Genomic DNA, 17,462 nt, shown 5'->3' on the forward strand with positions numbered 1-17,462 from the left:
TTTACAATATGATACAAAATATTATCATGCAAGTACTATTTAATCACTGTAAAAACAGTTCTAAAATCATTTAACAGAAAACATCTGCATCAGAGTGGCTAAATAATCACTTTGAAATTATTCATGGTACTTCAGCAAAGCTGAAAAAAGGATTCAGTCACAAATGTTCAGTGAAGAATATTTGTGTTCAGATCTATACATCACAAACGATGGTATTTAAAGCTGCAGGTGAATATAAAAATACTGATTTAGTTTTAGAAAATCTCAAAGATGTGTCTCAAACCAACTATAAGATATCCAATCTGTGAGCCCTTCAGTTGCTTACAGAGCCAGATGCAGACCAAAGAAAGGCTGACACACTTGGAGAGCTCAGGAACTCATTTTTCCTTAGCCCATGTGGAAGACAACCCAAAACCTGGCAAGGGATCAGACTACAGACACTGACTGAATTTTCCCAGTTGAGAATTCCAGTCCCCAGTTAAAGAGGCTCTACTCAAAGAAACTGAAGACAGATCACCTACCCTTTCATTCACAGCCATTCCAACTCAGTCTCTCAGACATACAACCACAAGTATCTTACAGAACACACTTCATCAATTAATATAATTATTAGCAAAAAAATTTTATTGTACTTTTGCTTACAAAGCCTTAACTCCAACACAACAACTTGAAAGGCTTTGCTTTCTAAAGACCATTTCCATTCCATTTCTTAAAAGTCTTTAAACCAACAATTTCTATCTGTAAAACCCCTCACCCTCCCACCCCTCAGATGAAAACCAAGACTGGCACTCTCTCAGCTCAGTGTCTGGGTACTCAGTGTGCGGTCTTTTCCATAATTCTGAACTCCTGAGGAATCCTCATATAAATAAAAGGTGTTCATGGACCAAAATTAAGGATGTTATCAGCTTACTGTAAATTACTTCAATTTTTTTTTTTAAGACAGTCATCACTGATTTTGAAATATTATCCAATACATTTGGGCAAGGACTTTAAGGTGACTAACATTTTTCATTACTTGATTTACTCCATGGCAGCAGAGGTTTTCTTCATCCTAAAGCATGACTGGAAAACGCTTCAGGACAGCTCCTATTTGCACACAGCTGGTTTAACGTGATATGCAGGTTTCATATACTTCATAGCAAAAACAGGACTAGAAAAATGTAAAAACCAATCAAACCACAGCTATACAATTGTGTTGAAACAGTACCAAGAGCAATTCCAGCATTAAATATTTTTGCATTTTGGCCAGGTTTTGTCCCAAGAAACAGAATTAATCCTCACTGCCGGCCTGCTTTTCCATTTTCTGTTGTTTCCATTCTGAAAGGCAAGACAAGTGGTAAAGCTTGTTACTGGAAGAACAATTGATAGTTTAAAAAAAATCAGATTTAAATGCTTTCATAAATATTTTTTACTTCACTAACTGTCCTGTCTCTCCCTACCCCAACATATGCAATCTTATGTCCTCTTAATACTTCTTTAAGCAGCAGTCAGTACAAAAAGGAAAGGTTTCTGCAGAGATACATTTCAGATGTGAAAAACCATCCACTATCAACCTCACCAAAACAGAAAATATTCATGTGACTGGAGAACATTCATGTGACTGGAGAATACATTTTGAAAACTCAAGCTTTGGCCATTTTTTCCAAGGACTTCATCTTTACCCCTTACACTGATCATTGTCTACCATCATCTGATTTCCTTCAGAGGAGGCTGGTTTGGTTTTCCAGTATTTTTTGTAGAACATGGACTACTTCATTACAGCACAGCCTAAGAGTCAACCACTTTATTACCAACAATATTTCTGTATCAGCCATTCCTTTGGAAGCTAAAGCAAGCAGCAAGTCTCAGCTACTGTTTAAACCCCTGCAGTTTAGTAAGAGTTTTGCTGCAAGGGCAATCCCTGAGGCTCAGGGAAGCCAAGCTCTCAGCAGTCAGTCTCACTCAGCACAGATGCAAACAGAAAATCAAACACTGCTGTGGTTCTCCATCAATGCTGAGAAGCAAAGGAAAGTATTCAGATATTTTAATCAAAGGAGTATCTAATGCTGTAAACTCCACACTGACTGCTACCAAGATATGGGTAGTGATGCATTTCCTGATACGAACCCATTTTCTTCTTTCAGATGTTGATAGAGTTCAGCTTTGTTGTTGACAGAGTTCAACCGACCAATAAATTCCTGATGTTTCCTGGAGTTGGCAGTATTAATCCTGTTGCTCCATAAAGACAGCAAGGACATTGGCCCTAAAATTGTAAGAAAAGAGTCTAAGTGATGAAAATTTTGAATTAACATTACATCATTATAACACCTTAAAGGAGATTACAGATTATGGTAATACAACACATTAAAACAGCTAATATTAAACAAACTTACAACAGGTGCTAAATAAATAGAAAATATGCAAAGTGATAATGGCTGAGGAGTTGCTGCACATGAGATGGACTCTGCTTTAAATGCAGAATCTCAGCATCAGCTCAGCCAGTGTGACAGAAAATAATTAACACTAAGGAAGAGTGAAAATTGTCCATTCTGACAACTGCACTGCTTAGGCAAATTGATTATTAGCAGGAGACAGTGATTTCTGGTACCTGCCCTCAAACAGCATTTCTCACATACAGGAGGCCAAACAGCACCAGCAGGAACTTGGCCAACCCCCTGTCAACCCAAGAATCAATCAGCAGACCCGCAGTGTCTTGGTATCTCCCTTTTTTCACAAACCTGGTGAGGTTAACATGTTTTCCAAGAATTTCTCAACATTTAGCATTCAATTAAACATGATCTTCACTGACTTAGCTTTAACTCCAAAATGATTCACTTCATTACTTTAGAAAACACAGACTGATGCAACAACATCTACCTTGAAAAGAAATAATCTGTTGCAATTGTTCTGGTTTACCTTTTGCCTTTTCAACTGTGGGCATTTCATCCATTGTAATGAGAGGCTTTTTGTTGGGGGGCTCAGGAGAATCAGGGGAGTCTTTGATAACTTCAGCTTCTGCCAGTTCTTCTTTCTCCCGATCCAAAAGACCTTTTAACCTTTTTCAGAGAGAAGGAAAAGGGTGAGGAAAAATATGCTTGAGCAGGACACAAGTCTTGACAGCTTTCTGTACTACTCAAAAGTATACAGGACCCGTACCATAAGAACATTTTTTTTGACCCCTTGGAGTAGGTGACAAACAATAGGGAATTGTAGCCAAATAATCCTCTGCATAAGCATTACATATAGAAAGGGTTCTTAATACACAGTTTCACTTTAGTTGCTGAGACAATTATGTCTGAATTCTGAAGGAAAGACTAAATTAAAACAAATACACAGAGAAATATGATACAATTTCCTATTTTCTTTTCTAGGTGAATTCAGACCCATTCACACCAAACTCCTTTTATCTCAGACCCCATTTCTGTTCCACGTGTGAAAGCTAAGTTGTAGGAATCATCATTCACAGGAAGGCATGGAATGCCATCAGCATGGTGACAGCAGGGTAGATGAAAAGGCCCTCCCATCCTAAATGACCCCTGCATGCACAGAACATATGCAAATTAAGCTTATTACCATGAGGTTTTTGGATCTCTGTAGAAAGTAGTTTCAAAGAAGGAATACATAACAGACTGACAGGTGCTTGCCGCTAAGACAAGCTACAATAAAAACATGAATTACAGACAGGAGGTAAATGGACAATAATCCTGATGCTCAGCTGAGGGGAAGAGCCAAATCAAGCTGGGTTGTTTAATCAACCTGAAGACTGAACTATCTACAGCTTGGTAAAAGTAAACAACTGCCTGTCCCACATTTTCAGCCATGCTTTAGGTTTCCATAAAGCAGTTTAATATCGAATAGGTGGTGCAGTTATGATAGAATCCAACAGCAGGAACTCCTCAAGCTAAAACACTTGGCTAAGAGGTCAGCTAAGAACAACAGTTATGCTACAGTTTGATTTCACCTTAGAAAATGTACCTCTCTGACTCCTGCCACGGCTTATCTGATTCATAGTCTTTGCCCAACTTCTCCGACTTGTCCTCTTTGTCTTCTCTCTTTCTGCCCCGTTTCTTGCGCTCCTCCTCCTCGGGGGGTTTGCTCCTGCAGGCCATGAGGCACTCGAGGACGCGCTGGTGTTTGTCAGAGTTGTTGATGTGCGTTCGCACCAGGGTCTCCAGCTCGTTCCACATGATGCGGTACTGCTCATCCCTGAAGGGCCAGGAAAAACACACCACATTGAGGATCACCACCACCATTACACCACTGACTGGATGAATGCAGGCCTTAAAAAACAACACAGAATCCCCAAACCAAAAATAACTCCCAAGAGATTATCTGTCCTCCTGTACTGCAGGTTTCTCCACCTGGGATTACTCCATGCTTGAACCACATTAATATTTCCCAGTTAATGCCCAGAGTAAAATTTAAATTGAAATAGATTATGTCCATTGAAATCATATTGTTGGCACTTGTGAAACCTCTCAGGTGTTTGCTAACAATGCAATGTCAGAGGGCCACTCATGTACTGACATGCAAATTAATTATTACATTATTTGGGTTTAAAAAAATAAGAAAGAATTGCACCACACTGTTGTCAATAAATCCCAGTCATGAAGGCAAATCAGGAGCTGAATTTCTTTTCAATCCATTCTTGGAAATACAAGGAACACATCCTAGTGATTGAGGGATCAGAATATTCCATGCTTATTTTAAAGATGTATCCCATATTTTACATAACTGTTCCATAAGGATTCTAATATATCCCAATTTTAATGCACTGTTCATTTATAATATACTTAAGTTTTCCTTTTTGTTAATTTGAATTTATTCCACTTTATCTGTCCATACTGTATCAATGTCTTAACTTTGCAAATAATTATCTTTGATTTCATATTTTTTAACATATTTTAATTCTTAGATAATAAAATGGTAGAGGTTTTTTCCCTAATATACAGCAGTATCAGTACTGTTATAACCCCTAAATGATACAGGTGAAGCACTCACAGCATTTGGTGCGTGCAATACAGTTTTTAGTTCACTATGTATTACTTTTAGCTATATTTTAAAAATTTGATATGAAAACATTGTCAACAGAGTATTTCTGAGAAATAGTCCAGAATCAACAAAGAGAGATATGCATGTAACCTTTTTGGCCCCTTTCCTCTGGTACCAACTGTTGAAATGGGCAGTGGATCGTTCTTCCTCTCCATGTCCACCAAATTGTATATTGTTTTTTGACAATTCAGCACATCCTCATCAGTCATTGTTTCCTTCACAATCACACTGGCTAATGGCACTACCTGCGAGACAAAACAGAAATAAACAACAAGGAAATGTGTGTGTGTGTGTGTGTGTCACAGGAGAGCAACAGGGATTAAAAAATTAAAGGCAATGAAACAACACACAACAAAACCCCACCCTCTTATCCTCAGTTTAGTACTAATTCTAAATGTAAGTGGATGCTTTCTTTACCCAGCAGAACTAGAGCTGTCAGATTCAAATCACTATTTAAATAGCATTCCAATCATCTACTGCATTAAATACAGAATTAGTTCAGGAAAAATAAAGCTGAAAATAAACTGATTATACAGCAAGGGATTTATCACCCCATAGAGTTGGTATTTCACCAAGTGACAAGGGGAAACTTAATCTAGGAACAGAACAAAAATGTACACAGCCCAGGTTACTTACAGCTTGCATGTTGAAGATGGTGGTCTGAGAAATAATCATAGGCCAGTAACGAGTATGTTTCTCTAACTGATCTTTTGCACGTTCCAATGGAATTTCAAGACTTCCATCCATCTTATATCTGGGCTCTAGAAAAGGAGTTAATCGGTTTTCCCTCATAAATTCACCAAAATCCTAATGATAACCAAACAAGATACAATTAGGCATTTCTCTAACACAGTAACTTTCAGTGAAGGGGCTAAACAGCTTAGCCTTGCTTATCACTTTGTACCATCCCACTGCCACATCCGACCCTACCAACCACAGCCCTGTCTCTAACTCTCATGCATTAACCAGGGGGAACACAAAAAAAGGGGCACAGAAATATGGGGTAAAAATCAATGTACAGGTTTTGACAAGAAGAACTTCCAGATTTGCAAGGTATTTCATGTATGGGAAGAGTTATATCTTTCCAGAAGGAACTTCTGCTTATTTACAAAAGATATCAAGGATGTGTTGAAAAAAATAAAGGATAAACAAAAGGCATGTCAGCTGATTGTCTGATATCAGGGTTCAAAGCTGTCAACTTCATATTTTTTATTTATTGTACACTCATGTGCAATCTATCCTTTGTCAATAAGCACGATATAGTCCTATATGTATCCAACCCACAGAAGAAACTTGCCAAGAAAAATGTTTCTCTAGAACCAGAACAAACTCTGAACACTCCCAGTGCATTAAGAAGGCATTCCTTGACACACGAAGTATTTTATAAAGCAGGCATAACAATCAACAAATGCTGTATTTTCTACTAAATATCTATCAAGGTATTTATTATAAAGGAAGCTTGACCATGCAATCCACTCCAACATTTCCTTCCCCCATCTACTGCCCTGCATCTGTTGTCATGTGAGAGAAGCAGCAGTGTAGGACAGAAAGACCCTTACTGTGATCCTGTAGTCAGTGACCCTCCCACCGCAGCCCTCGCTAATTGAGGGCGGATCTTCCAGAATTGAGCGGGAGCTGCTCAACACGTGCAAGAAAATCTCTCCCCCGTGGCTGCTGAGCATGTGGCTGATGACTTTTGAGCCAGACTTGCGTGGCTGCTCCAACAACACCGAACGACCTGGTGGAAGGGAGATCAGTTTCATTCACTCATTCCTGGGTGCTGCAATTTTAAATTTCGAGCTGCATAAATACAGGTTTGTGCTCAGCCAAGAAGAATCTGAACCCACCAAGGTGGAACTGCCATCTCCTCATTTCTTGACACAGAACAAGGGTATATGCACCTTGAAATTTTACAAAGCAATGCCAAAAGGCCTCTCCTAGACCAACCAATCATTTTTTCTCTAGGATATTATTCTTAGGAAAAAATACATATTCCTGAGGCATTCAAACGGCCCTCCTGCAGAACCACTCTCATTAAAAGCAACTTTCAAAAAGTAATAAAATAACCTCTTGAGTATAAAGGTATCAGCTGATACCACTTGCTAATGCTTAAAATGGATACTGTTCTTCAGACAGAGAAATAAAACTGCATTTGTCTTATTTTCAGTAAAATACACCAAGCATTAAAGGGTGCATTCTCCAAATAAGTTTCTTTTTGTCAGGAAGCAAAAATCAGAAGAGTGAGCTTATCTGAAATATGCTATTAATTTTGGTTCTAACTATTATTATTAACCAAAGGACATTTTCACTACACAATCTCTAGAGAAAAATACACTAAGATATAATGTTTAATAAAACCACTGCATGTTTAGACAATCAAATGACTTGACTGAAGGAAACATTCTGTTAAAAGGATGTTTGTAATGCCATTTTGTTTGCAAACACACAAACCTCCATTTCAATACTTGTTGCTTCTTTACATATTTCCTCCCATCTTTAAGATTCAAAATACATTTGCCCTTGAGGACATTTAACAACTTTCTTCTCTTATTTATAGGACATTTTAAAATAAATTTAGTATTTTTACAGTATATATACATTACTGCTATACCAATCAAAATGTGCTACATGCTCCATTTACAGAATTAAAAATTATAACATTGAATAATTAGTCAAGGACACAAATTTACCATTAAGGAGAAAGTTTGTAAGGCATGAAGAAGGTCTGCTATTTACATCTACTGGTGAAATTCTGTATGCTCCAGTGCAATAGTGCAGTTCTGAAAAATAAAGGAGTAGAAAAGTGCAGTGTAATTCCAGAGACAGAAAAAAAAATTCCACAAAATAAAAGAATGGAAGAGGAGGAAGCTAGTCTGCAATGAGCAGAACTAAAAAGCCTAGATGCCTCTCAGTCTGAAAGTCCTCACTGGGAGGATTCCCAAGAATCCACAGCTCTGAGAATCTCATATATTCCCAAGCCCTGTTTGCAGCAGAAACCTCAGTTCTTTATCTTCTGAATCACTTCACTGATCAGTCAGTCTGCTCTTATTTCTCTTACCTGTATTTCTGGCCTGCTGGCTCAACGAGTCAACATAAATTGCTAATAGTTAACAGGGTGCATGAGCTGCACAGCCACCTCAGATCTGCCCTGGCTTTCTCTCCTGTACTCTGATTTGTACAAGTTACCAACAAGGTCTGGAAGGTTCCATGGCACCTACCCACACTGTTGGTTCGAGGAGTGCACCATTTCAGTGTCACAGTTTCTTTAAATGTGCCTTCTCTGCTATTGCCACCCACATGGTTATCACCTGCAGAGAAAGGCAGAAAGAGGGGGGATCAACCAGAGTTTTTTACAGAAAAACAACTCTAAACTTAAGGTACAAAATGTAACATGAACATACACACAATGCAATCTAAATTTAAAACTTAGATACCTAACCTTTTGATTTGACAATCAGAAAGTTCTACGTAAGTTTAGTTCCGTCAGTAGCAGGCAATTTTTTCCTGCTAAAATGCTCAGGACTTTAAGACAATATCTTTATTAAAATTTTCCACACAGAAATCAGAACTCTTAAATACTAGAGCTGACTGTATTTATGTATTAATACAATACATTAATACAATACATATTGTATTCCCAAAGTCAATTAAACCAATCTAAAGGTACATTTGACAAGTTTAATTTTTTGGGGAAAGAAATATTTGGACTCATTGCTATCAGATTCAGCCTGAACTCTCTCAATGTGTTCTACTGACTACAGACACTTTACTATTAAAATACTGGAAATACTTTATTATTAAAATAAACTGCAGCAATTTTAGAAATCATCTCTCAGAATATCTGAAGGCCAAACTTATTTAACCTGAAAATTTCTTGGCAACATTTCAGAGAAATAAGACCAGTGTAACTAAACTCCCACTTTCCTAGCATCAGAGCTATTACAGCTGAAATATGTATTTACATATTTCAAATGAAAGAACCCAAAATTTACAGGATCTAAGAACAGACTTTTTCCTCTCAAAGTCCTGATGGGAAAAATGTGAAGAGGAAATGCAGTCAGAGCGCTTTTGTATTTTCCTAGGAGACCTAATTCCTTGAGCCTACAGGTCTTACAAAACTGCTTCTGAGCCCTGGCAATAAAAGCTTTAAGATTTCAACATCATAACACAGTTCAGGTGAGGCTGAGGTCATTACTGTGACACCCCATGCTTTTCATCAATCTTTAGTCATCCACTCCCCTAAAATTCAGAGCACAGCACTTGGAGATGATAAAGGACTTACCTCCTCTTCTCAAAGTAATGGGACAAAAAGCACAAACTCCCCAAAATGGCTACTTATGGATCACATGACATTTAATTCTACTAATACAGAAGGTATAAGCTCATTTTTAACCAAGTTTTACATCAGGCAGTTTCCTCAACAAAATAATTCTGCAAAAGGTTGAGTGTTGTGCTTTTCTAACTTTGGTTGAGCTATTAAAAATTCACCTCAGAAGAATATTAGGTAGTAATTCCAAATTAACAAAAAAAAAAAGATAGTAGGTATTTCAAATACAACAAAAAAGCTCAACAGCCAAACAAGTCTTGTTTTTTCCAAATCAATTATTGTCATAAACAGGCCTGTGGGATATAAGTGGTGCTAATTATTATTACTTAACACACTTCAATTGTGCAAGGCATAATTTTGCACAAATATCCACAAGAGGGACTTCATTTTGTAAAATCTCCCTGCATATCAGGTCTCCCACCTACTTTTTGTATTTCAGTAAGGAACTGACATGCCCTTCAAATCTCACAGCAATATCCTGAACATATGTGAATTTTGCCTGTTTTCTCATTGCTGTATTAAAATATGTCAATAACAAGTAAAACTCTAATGCCAATGTTACAAATTAAGTTTCCTGAGTTACAAGGAATAACTGAAATATTTACTATTTGAGCATGGATATGAAGGTCTCCATCTTTCTTTGTGAATATTCCCAAAGAGGTTGATCAAAAGCCACCTTCAGAGGGCTATTACTACTTACCACTCTTTAAAAAATCCACGTGTGCCTCTTTGTGATGAAGCAGCTCCACATCATAGTTGGCAGATGTGTTAGCATGTTGCTCCTCCTTCAAAAGAGAAAGGTAGACATAAATAGAATTACTTTAGCTAGAGGCCACCATTTTCATAAATGAATGATTCTACATTTGTCTTTCAATCTGGAAGAAAACAAAAAAATCTCCAAGTGCCTCAGACAACAACAGGACTGCAATGCTGAGGAAACTTTGCTCTCTGAGCAGTTTAAAGATGCAGCCAACTGCTTTTCCTCTTATTTACTTTTTTGAAACCTTAATCCTCTTTACACAGGCCTCATGTCAGGGTGCAGAGCATCACATACAGGTAAAAACTAGGCTTGACTACTTCACTAAATTAGTGAAGTTAAGGAAGCCTACAAAATGTTACATAACCACCAGCAGTTACAACTTACTGAACAGCAACAAAGACTCACTGCAGGGTAGAGTGACAATTACTTTTCAAAACCAAAAATAAAGAATCCAAACAAAACCCCACACTTTGAACTTATTATTTCTTAAGCTTATGAGAAGAAGTGCACTTGCAACTGCAAGTTTATAACTAAAAAAATTGATTTTTGTAAAGAGGACACTGCATCTTCAAACAGCTGCAGAGGATCAGCAAAAACAGAAGAGCAACTCTGCTAATTTACTCCAAGTTTAAAAAGAAAAACAATTTAAAAAAAAAAGAAAAAACCACAGAGAACCCAACATAGTCTATTACTATAAGGACAAAGGCAGAAGGGAGAGGTACACCAGCAGCACACAGGTCAGAAAGTTACAGACAAGGTATTTGCAAACTGAAGTCACATTTATGTCATGACCCATGTCAAACTCTCATAAAAACTGAAAATTATTTTGATATCATGCTTTAATTTATAAAATCCACACAATATTGCTAGTTTTCAAGTGATTGACTGTGTTACAAGTTAATTAATTTTTTAAATCAAAGAGCCTATGGCTCTTTTTCTGTTTGAATACTGACACTTCTATCTCAATTGTCTCTTGCTGCCTGATCAGAAAATTACTGTCAATTTAATGCCTGACACTCTAAACTGCACTAATTTCCCTCCAAGTAGCAAAAAAATTTAAAATATGGACATAACTTCTACCACAAGATGCCTAATTGAGTATCTTTCTTAACTAGGTATATCCTGTCCCCATTTCATGCTTATGGATTTTCAGAATAGAAAACCCACTGGAAAACCCTTGGTAAAAAAGCAGCTTTTAGTTACAAACACCTTTATGTTGGGTGGGCATGATAATGAAACAGAGGAAAAAGAGACTCACTATGCCACTATAATGCACAAGGGTCAAGAATATCTAAACACAACTAGAAAAAGACAAAAGAATCACAGACAAATTGACCTGAGGTAAACAAGACTGTATTTATATAAAGTAATACAAACAGAACTGAAATAACACTTGTATTGCTACATCAAAAATTGAGATTTGGCAATACAATATTTTGTTCTGTGATCCTTCTTTACTTTTTTTCCCCTACTTCATTTTTACTAACCTGATCACAGACATTGAATGTGGGCTAATAAAAGAAAAAAAACAAAACAGAAAATATGATATGGAGAGAAAAACAATGTAAAAATTCAATTAAAATAAACATCAAAAGTTTTCAAACAAATTTAGAAGTGAGGCACCTGGTTAACACAGAGCTGTAGACACAATATTACCTTCATAGGGATGTTAGTTATTGTGGTTGAAGCCAGATCAAAGTGTTGCTGTACTAAAAGATTCAGTTTGGTAGCCAGGTGCCTCCCTGCACGGACACTGTGCACTTCACTGGTTAGAACAGGGGAGAGCTGAAATAAATTGAGACATGGAATTCATAGTTTAGGTTGTGATATCATTCAACAGTACAGTTTGTTCAACTCTCAAACAAGCATTTATACTGCTAAAACTACCACTCAAAAATCCACACCAGGGGAAACTACTGAGCAAGAAGCAAAAAACTATTTTCATTCTGAAGCTTGAGCTCATGCCAACCACTATAGATGCGGTTCTTAAAAACGGCAAAAAAAACAAAATTAGAAGTGTGCTAAAAATTTTGAGTCACTAACTGTTAATAGGAAAAATTAGCATCACAACATGGGGAATAAATCTTAACAGCAGCTCTGGGCCTGGTTTTACATTCTTTTACCTGCTGAGTAACAGTAGCAAAGTAATTTTTAGATGTCTACCTGTAAGTGCATCATACATACACAAGGCAAATAAACACAAGCTAGAAGATGTATTTGATTTTCCCTTAGCCAAAAAGAACACTGGGTTGGGCTCACAACCATAACAAAATAAATTTTAAAAACCACACAACAAAAACTACAACAACAATCCCCAAGAACCCCAAAACAACAACCCCAAACAACAACAACCAAAAAAAAAATCCCAAGACCTAAACCCAGTGACTGCCTTAGAGAGGGAAGTAGTCAATTTGCTATCTTCTAGTCACAATTTTTAGCATAACTACAGCAGAGTTCTGCAGAAATTAATCACAGGAAGGTAGCCCCTGATAGTCCTTTTCATATATTAAACACTACACAGTACTACATGCTTTTCATGTTAAAGTAATTTTTCTGGGGTCTTTTCTTACAGACAGCACATTAATGCAGAGCAGACTGTTGAACAGCAGAATATATTACAGATTTTTTATTATACTTGGTTTCAAACAACCACCACAAATGCTTTTGCTACTGAACAACTGAGAATAATTTGCACTATTTTCAGTCTGACGTGCTTCCCAATTTGGGATAAGCTTTCTCATTTTAAGCTCCTCACCTCTTTTTTAGGACGATCTGAGACAAGGCTGTCTTCACCAACTGGGTATGTGTGGATTAACACCAGTTCACATTTCTGAATCTGCATTAGACTTTAAAAAAAAATCATTTTGCTTAGCTTACAGCGTGGCAGATTATCTCCTAAAATTAAATTAATTCTGGCATCTAGAACACAGAATCAAAACATATGTTAGTAACATGCAGTTTATGAAAGTGCACTGCAGGAACTAGGTTACAGATAAGAATTTCAAAAGCACAGACTTCAAAAAAAGTTCTGATCAAAATAAAAACAAAAGCCTAACACTTCTTGCTCCTCAGATGCTACAGCACTGTGCTTCTTTTTTGGACACATCAATGGAGTAAGCGCTTAACTGGTGCAATCTGTTCAGCTTTATTCAGATGAATATTGACACTACAGAGGATTTGTGCCTCCAAGTGTAGGTAAGAATGAGGGGATTCCAGGGAACATGAGAACAACTACCCAAACAACACAGAGAGATGGGACATGTAATGGCATATATGCTAATCCGGATGTGGCTGGAAGTTTGGAGTGATACAAACATTGTACCACATCTCTACCTACAGAAATGAGACATCCCTGTCTTTACAATGGATTTAACACCTAATTCCTTGCGCAGGATCCTTTATACATGCATGAAACTGCAATTGCAGCAGGAAAAAATCAGGAGAGTGCTGCTTCTGCTCTTGAAGTGCCTGAGGAGTAACCAGGAATAGGATCTCAACACACAACAACTTTACAAGATAACACAGTGCTGTAGACAAACACTTCAGAGTTTCATTAGACAAAACATACGTGGAGAAAGACTTCTCGGAGGAGATGCACTCTGCATTTCAAGATTCCTTTATATCAAGGGAAGTTCCAGGCAATACAGTCATTTAGAAACTAAAACTAGTTTCAAAGAAGTTAGCTGTTTTAGTCAAAGGAAGATGAACATGAAAGTAACACAGTATTATCAAGAAAAACTGCTCCAGATAAATCAGTGATTAAAAACACAATGTGTAACAAGGCACAGTTATGTATCTCATTTTGGAGAAGATGTAGAAGGTAACAAGCTAAAGAAATCCTGTTCTATGAAGGATGATACTGGAAAGAAAATGATCATGCACCAGCTCTTAGCTAACAATATCATGATTTACCACCTTCTACCTCACATTCATTCAAATAGTTCATTATAGTGAGCTTTGTGACAGAAATACATCCATATTTCCTAGAGGATACAAGAAACTGTAAAAAGCATACTCACTGGTCAGAGTTAGCTGCAAGCTTGTTGTGCTCATGAATGGTCTCCTGAACACAATCCTCCAGCATCCGGACATGGCTGTCACTACGAAGAAAGGTGGATTGCATTAAGGCTGCACCATCAATCCTCCCTCAGAACCCCACAAACAAAACCTTTGATAAGGTGAGAAGTGCTCTGAGAAGGATCTGTGCAAAGGAGCCGCCTGCAGCCCTTGCGGGAATGTCAGGAACCAGCAGAGGCCCCCGGTGCCCACCTCTTGGCGTTGGTGATGCAGATGATCCTGCCCCGGTTGCCGACGCGCTCAGCGTTCTCCATGAGCGTGGTGCGGGCCTCGTGCTGGTACTCGGTGATCTTGCAGAGCGCCTCCACGGCGGCCACCAGCCCGTGCAGGATGCTGCAGCACTCGGGGTCTGCCCGCCCCAGGGGCACCGCCCGCCTTTCCTAACACATCTGACATGCAGAGTAACATTGCCGGAGAAGGGCAAACGGAAACACTAACGAACCCTACTGGCAGCCTTCTGGAAAACATTTGGCCCTAAATTATCCTTTGCAATTTAATTTATTAATTGTGATGAAATATTCTCATTTATTACAGAAAAATACCTGACTGTAATAATAACTTATATCCAACACCCGAAAGACATTCTAATATTGTTGGTTGCGTTCTGCTTTTATTTTCTGAGAATTTGGTTAAAGTAAATTTTCCAGAGGATGAAACACAACCATAAAGAGGATATTAACAATAATGTATTTAATACAAGTTATTTGCCTCTCATGCGAATATTTTTTAAAAGAATTTAAGTTCAAAGTAAGTTTAAGTAGCATTAAATTACAGAAGAAATATGTAACTAATTTATTCATAATGTTTAAATATTTAAGTCTCTACTTAACGATATGGATTCTTTTTAAATTTTGTCTATAGAATAATCCAGGCTTACAGGCAGCTATCTGAAATTCTGTTACACAACAATTTCAGACTAGATCCACCAATACTGTAATTAACCAGTTACTTCATATTGAACACAATGTTTATTTCACAATGAAATCTGAACTACAAAACAAAAGAACAGTTACAAATCATACCTCCTGCAAGTTCTGATCTTCCTGAGTCCAAGAATTCAACACATGAGCCCCAGAATCACTCACAATGAAATTCACCTACAAGGATCAAAAAAACACATTAAGGTAACAGCCATTATATTGTTACTTCCCCAAACTTAAACCAACATGAATTGCACTTCTTTTGTCTGGAAATAATGTGCAATGACAAGCCAAAGCCAAAATAACAAACCCACGAAAATAACACACTCCTGCTATATTCAGTCTTCCCCTTAGTAATATGATTAACAACTTCTACTTATATTTGTACACCAGAAAATAATTCTCTACACCAAGTAAGATTTTCAAAATATTAGTATTTTAAGAATTAGATTATATTTTCAGTAGGATAACCACAAAATAAAGTCAATTCTAATACTGTAAACTGCACATCATTCTCCAAAGTCTGTCACAGTAATCATGGTGCAAATACCGACCGAGATTTAACAAACATCACAAAGAAAATATGGTTTTCTAAACAAGGAGCTGTGTGCCAGGAAGCTCTCCTCCCACTTTTCCAAACTGTTAGCTCCAGGGCAATCCTACTCTCTTCCTAAAGCCCAGAATTCCTTCAATGCTGACACCAAAACTCTTACAGAGAGCTACCATATGTATCCAGCAACAAAATTCAACTTACTACAATACCTCACTGAAGCTTTTGTAAAGTCATTGTTCAGGAGAGCACAATAATAAAGCTCTAAGTTGCCCTAAAGCACCTCTCCATGTTTTGCACCAGCTTGTAAAATGACATTAGGACAATTAAAGATTCCAAAATTAAATATGCAATGAGATTTATATACTACTAAAACCAATTTGAGGACTATAAAGTAGATAAACAGCAAAAACAAATTTTAAGTTATAAATTACAATTTGATATTTTAGTCTAAATAACACAAAGCTATTAAAAGACTTAAATAAAAGATGAAAACATCCCTTATTGTATCAAGCATGATATGCAGCATGGGCTGGCAGAACCTACCAGTTTCTTGAAAGGGAAAATATCATACATTATTCTACAGTACTCCATGGATGACTCCACTGAGCAGGTCCACAGGGACTTGGAGATGGGTGCCAGAGGAATAATGCCCTGGGTGCGGTTCTTCACTAACATATCGAATTCCACGTGCTGCCTGCATGATTCTGCCATGTAGGGGCAGTGATCCACAACGAAAACAGTTTTGTGAGACTCAGAAAATATTTTCATTTTCTTCCTGAAAGAAACAGACATCGAAAGTGGAAAGAAACGGTACACGGTGAAAAAAAACCAAAAAAACTGCATCCTAAGTTGACTGTGAAAATTACACATACATCCTAGAAATATACAAGTTTTAGAGTCCATATTTAGTAGACTACATTTTTTTATCAGAAGAAATTACTTTTTCTCAGGAGAAAAAATAGAGAAAAGTGGAATTATATTGCTGAAAAGGCAACAAAAACGCACAGTATTACTCTCCCCACTTCTGTATTTAAAACCAACTGTAAAGAAGTACACAAACTGCTTCCTATTTAAAGCTTATTTCCTAGAATAAGTAACACGTAAAAGAAAAAAATTATTATTAAACTTTAAAGACCTTTAAGTAACATAATCAGAATTTTAAGCCAGTTTTCAGTCTTGGCTTTGCTAAATACATCTTATTTTTAAACAAATAGTTGCAGCTGTACTTCAACATCTCACTGACAAATATACCAAATGCAAAATTATAAAAATCACAGAAGAGGTAGGGCAGGGAGGAACCCCCAGAGATCATCGGGTCCTTGCCAAGGCAGGGTGACCTAGAGCGGGTAATGCCTTCGCTGGGTTTGGAATGTCTCCAGAGGGGGACTCCCTTCCCAGGCAGCTGCTCCAGGGCTCTGCCACCTTTTAGTACAGAAGTTCTTCCTCATGTTGAGGTGGAACTTCCTGTGTTTTCGTTTATGGCCACTGCTCCTCTCCTATCGCTGGGCACCACCGAAACCGCCAATTTCTAGCGAAAGAATTTATTTTTTCTATGCATTTCTGCTGAATTACAGAATACGCAAAACAAAAAATACATATAAGCTCATTAAAAAAAAAAATCTAAAATCCCAAAGCAAGGAGGATCACGGAAGTGAAACAGCGGCTTCCTCGGGGGGAGGCAGCGGGGCAGGTTTGGGCCCCGCGCTCGGCTGCACAGCCGGGGCTCACCGCGGCCTCTTGGCCTGAGCCCGGCCGCTGCCTGCCCGGCCCGAGCGCTCGCAGCCCGCCCTGGGC

General features: G+C 37.7%; 1 protein-coding gene across 1 annotated transcript; it reads right to left on the reverse strand.

Moving 5' to 3' along the window:
• Positions 1–601: 601 nt before the first annotated feature.
• INTS13 (integrator complex subunit 13) lies at positions 602–16,440 on the reverse strand. The gene is given in 16 exon segments (XM_005426416.3): positions 602–1,317; positions 2,107–2,242; positions 2,896–3,035; positions 3,955–4,185; positions 5,122–5,276; positions 5,668–5,838; positions 6,591–6,769; positions 7,722–7,811; positions 8,250–8,339; positions 10,059–10,143; positions 11,775–11,903; positions 12,874–12,964; positions 14,138–14,218; positions 14,388–14,584; positions 15,218–15,292; positions 16,212–16,440. Coding segments are annotated over 16 exon segments (2,115 nt in total). The 5' UTR covers positions 16,437–16,440; the 3' UTR covers positions 602–1,277.
• Between the last annotated feature and the right edge of the window lie 1,022 nt (positions 16,441–17,462).

The sequence above is a fragment of the Geospiza fortis genome, unplaced genomic scaffold (assembly GCF_000277835.1).
Source record: "Geospiza fortis unplaced genomic scaffold, GeoFor_1.0 scaffold8, whole genome shotgun sequence".
Classification (NCBI taxonomy): Eukaryota; Metazoa; Chordata; class Aves; order Passeriformes; family Thraupidae; genus Geospiza; species Geospiza fortis.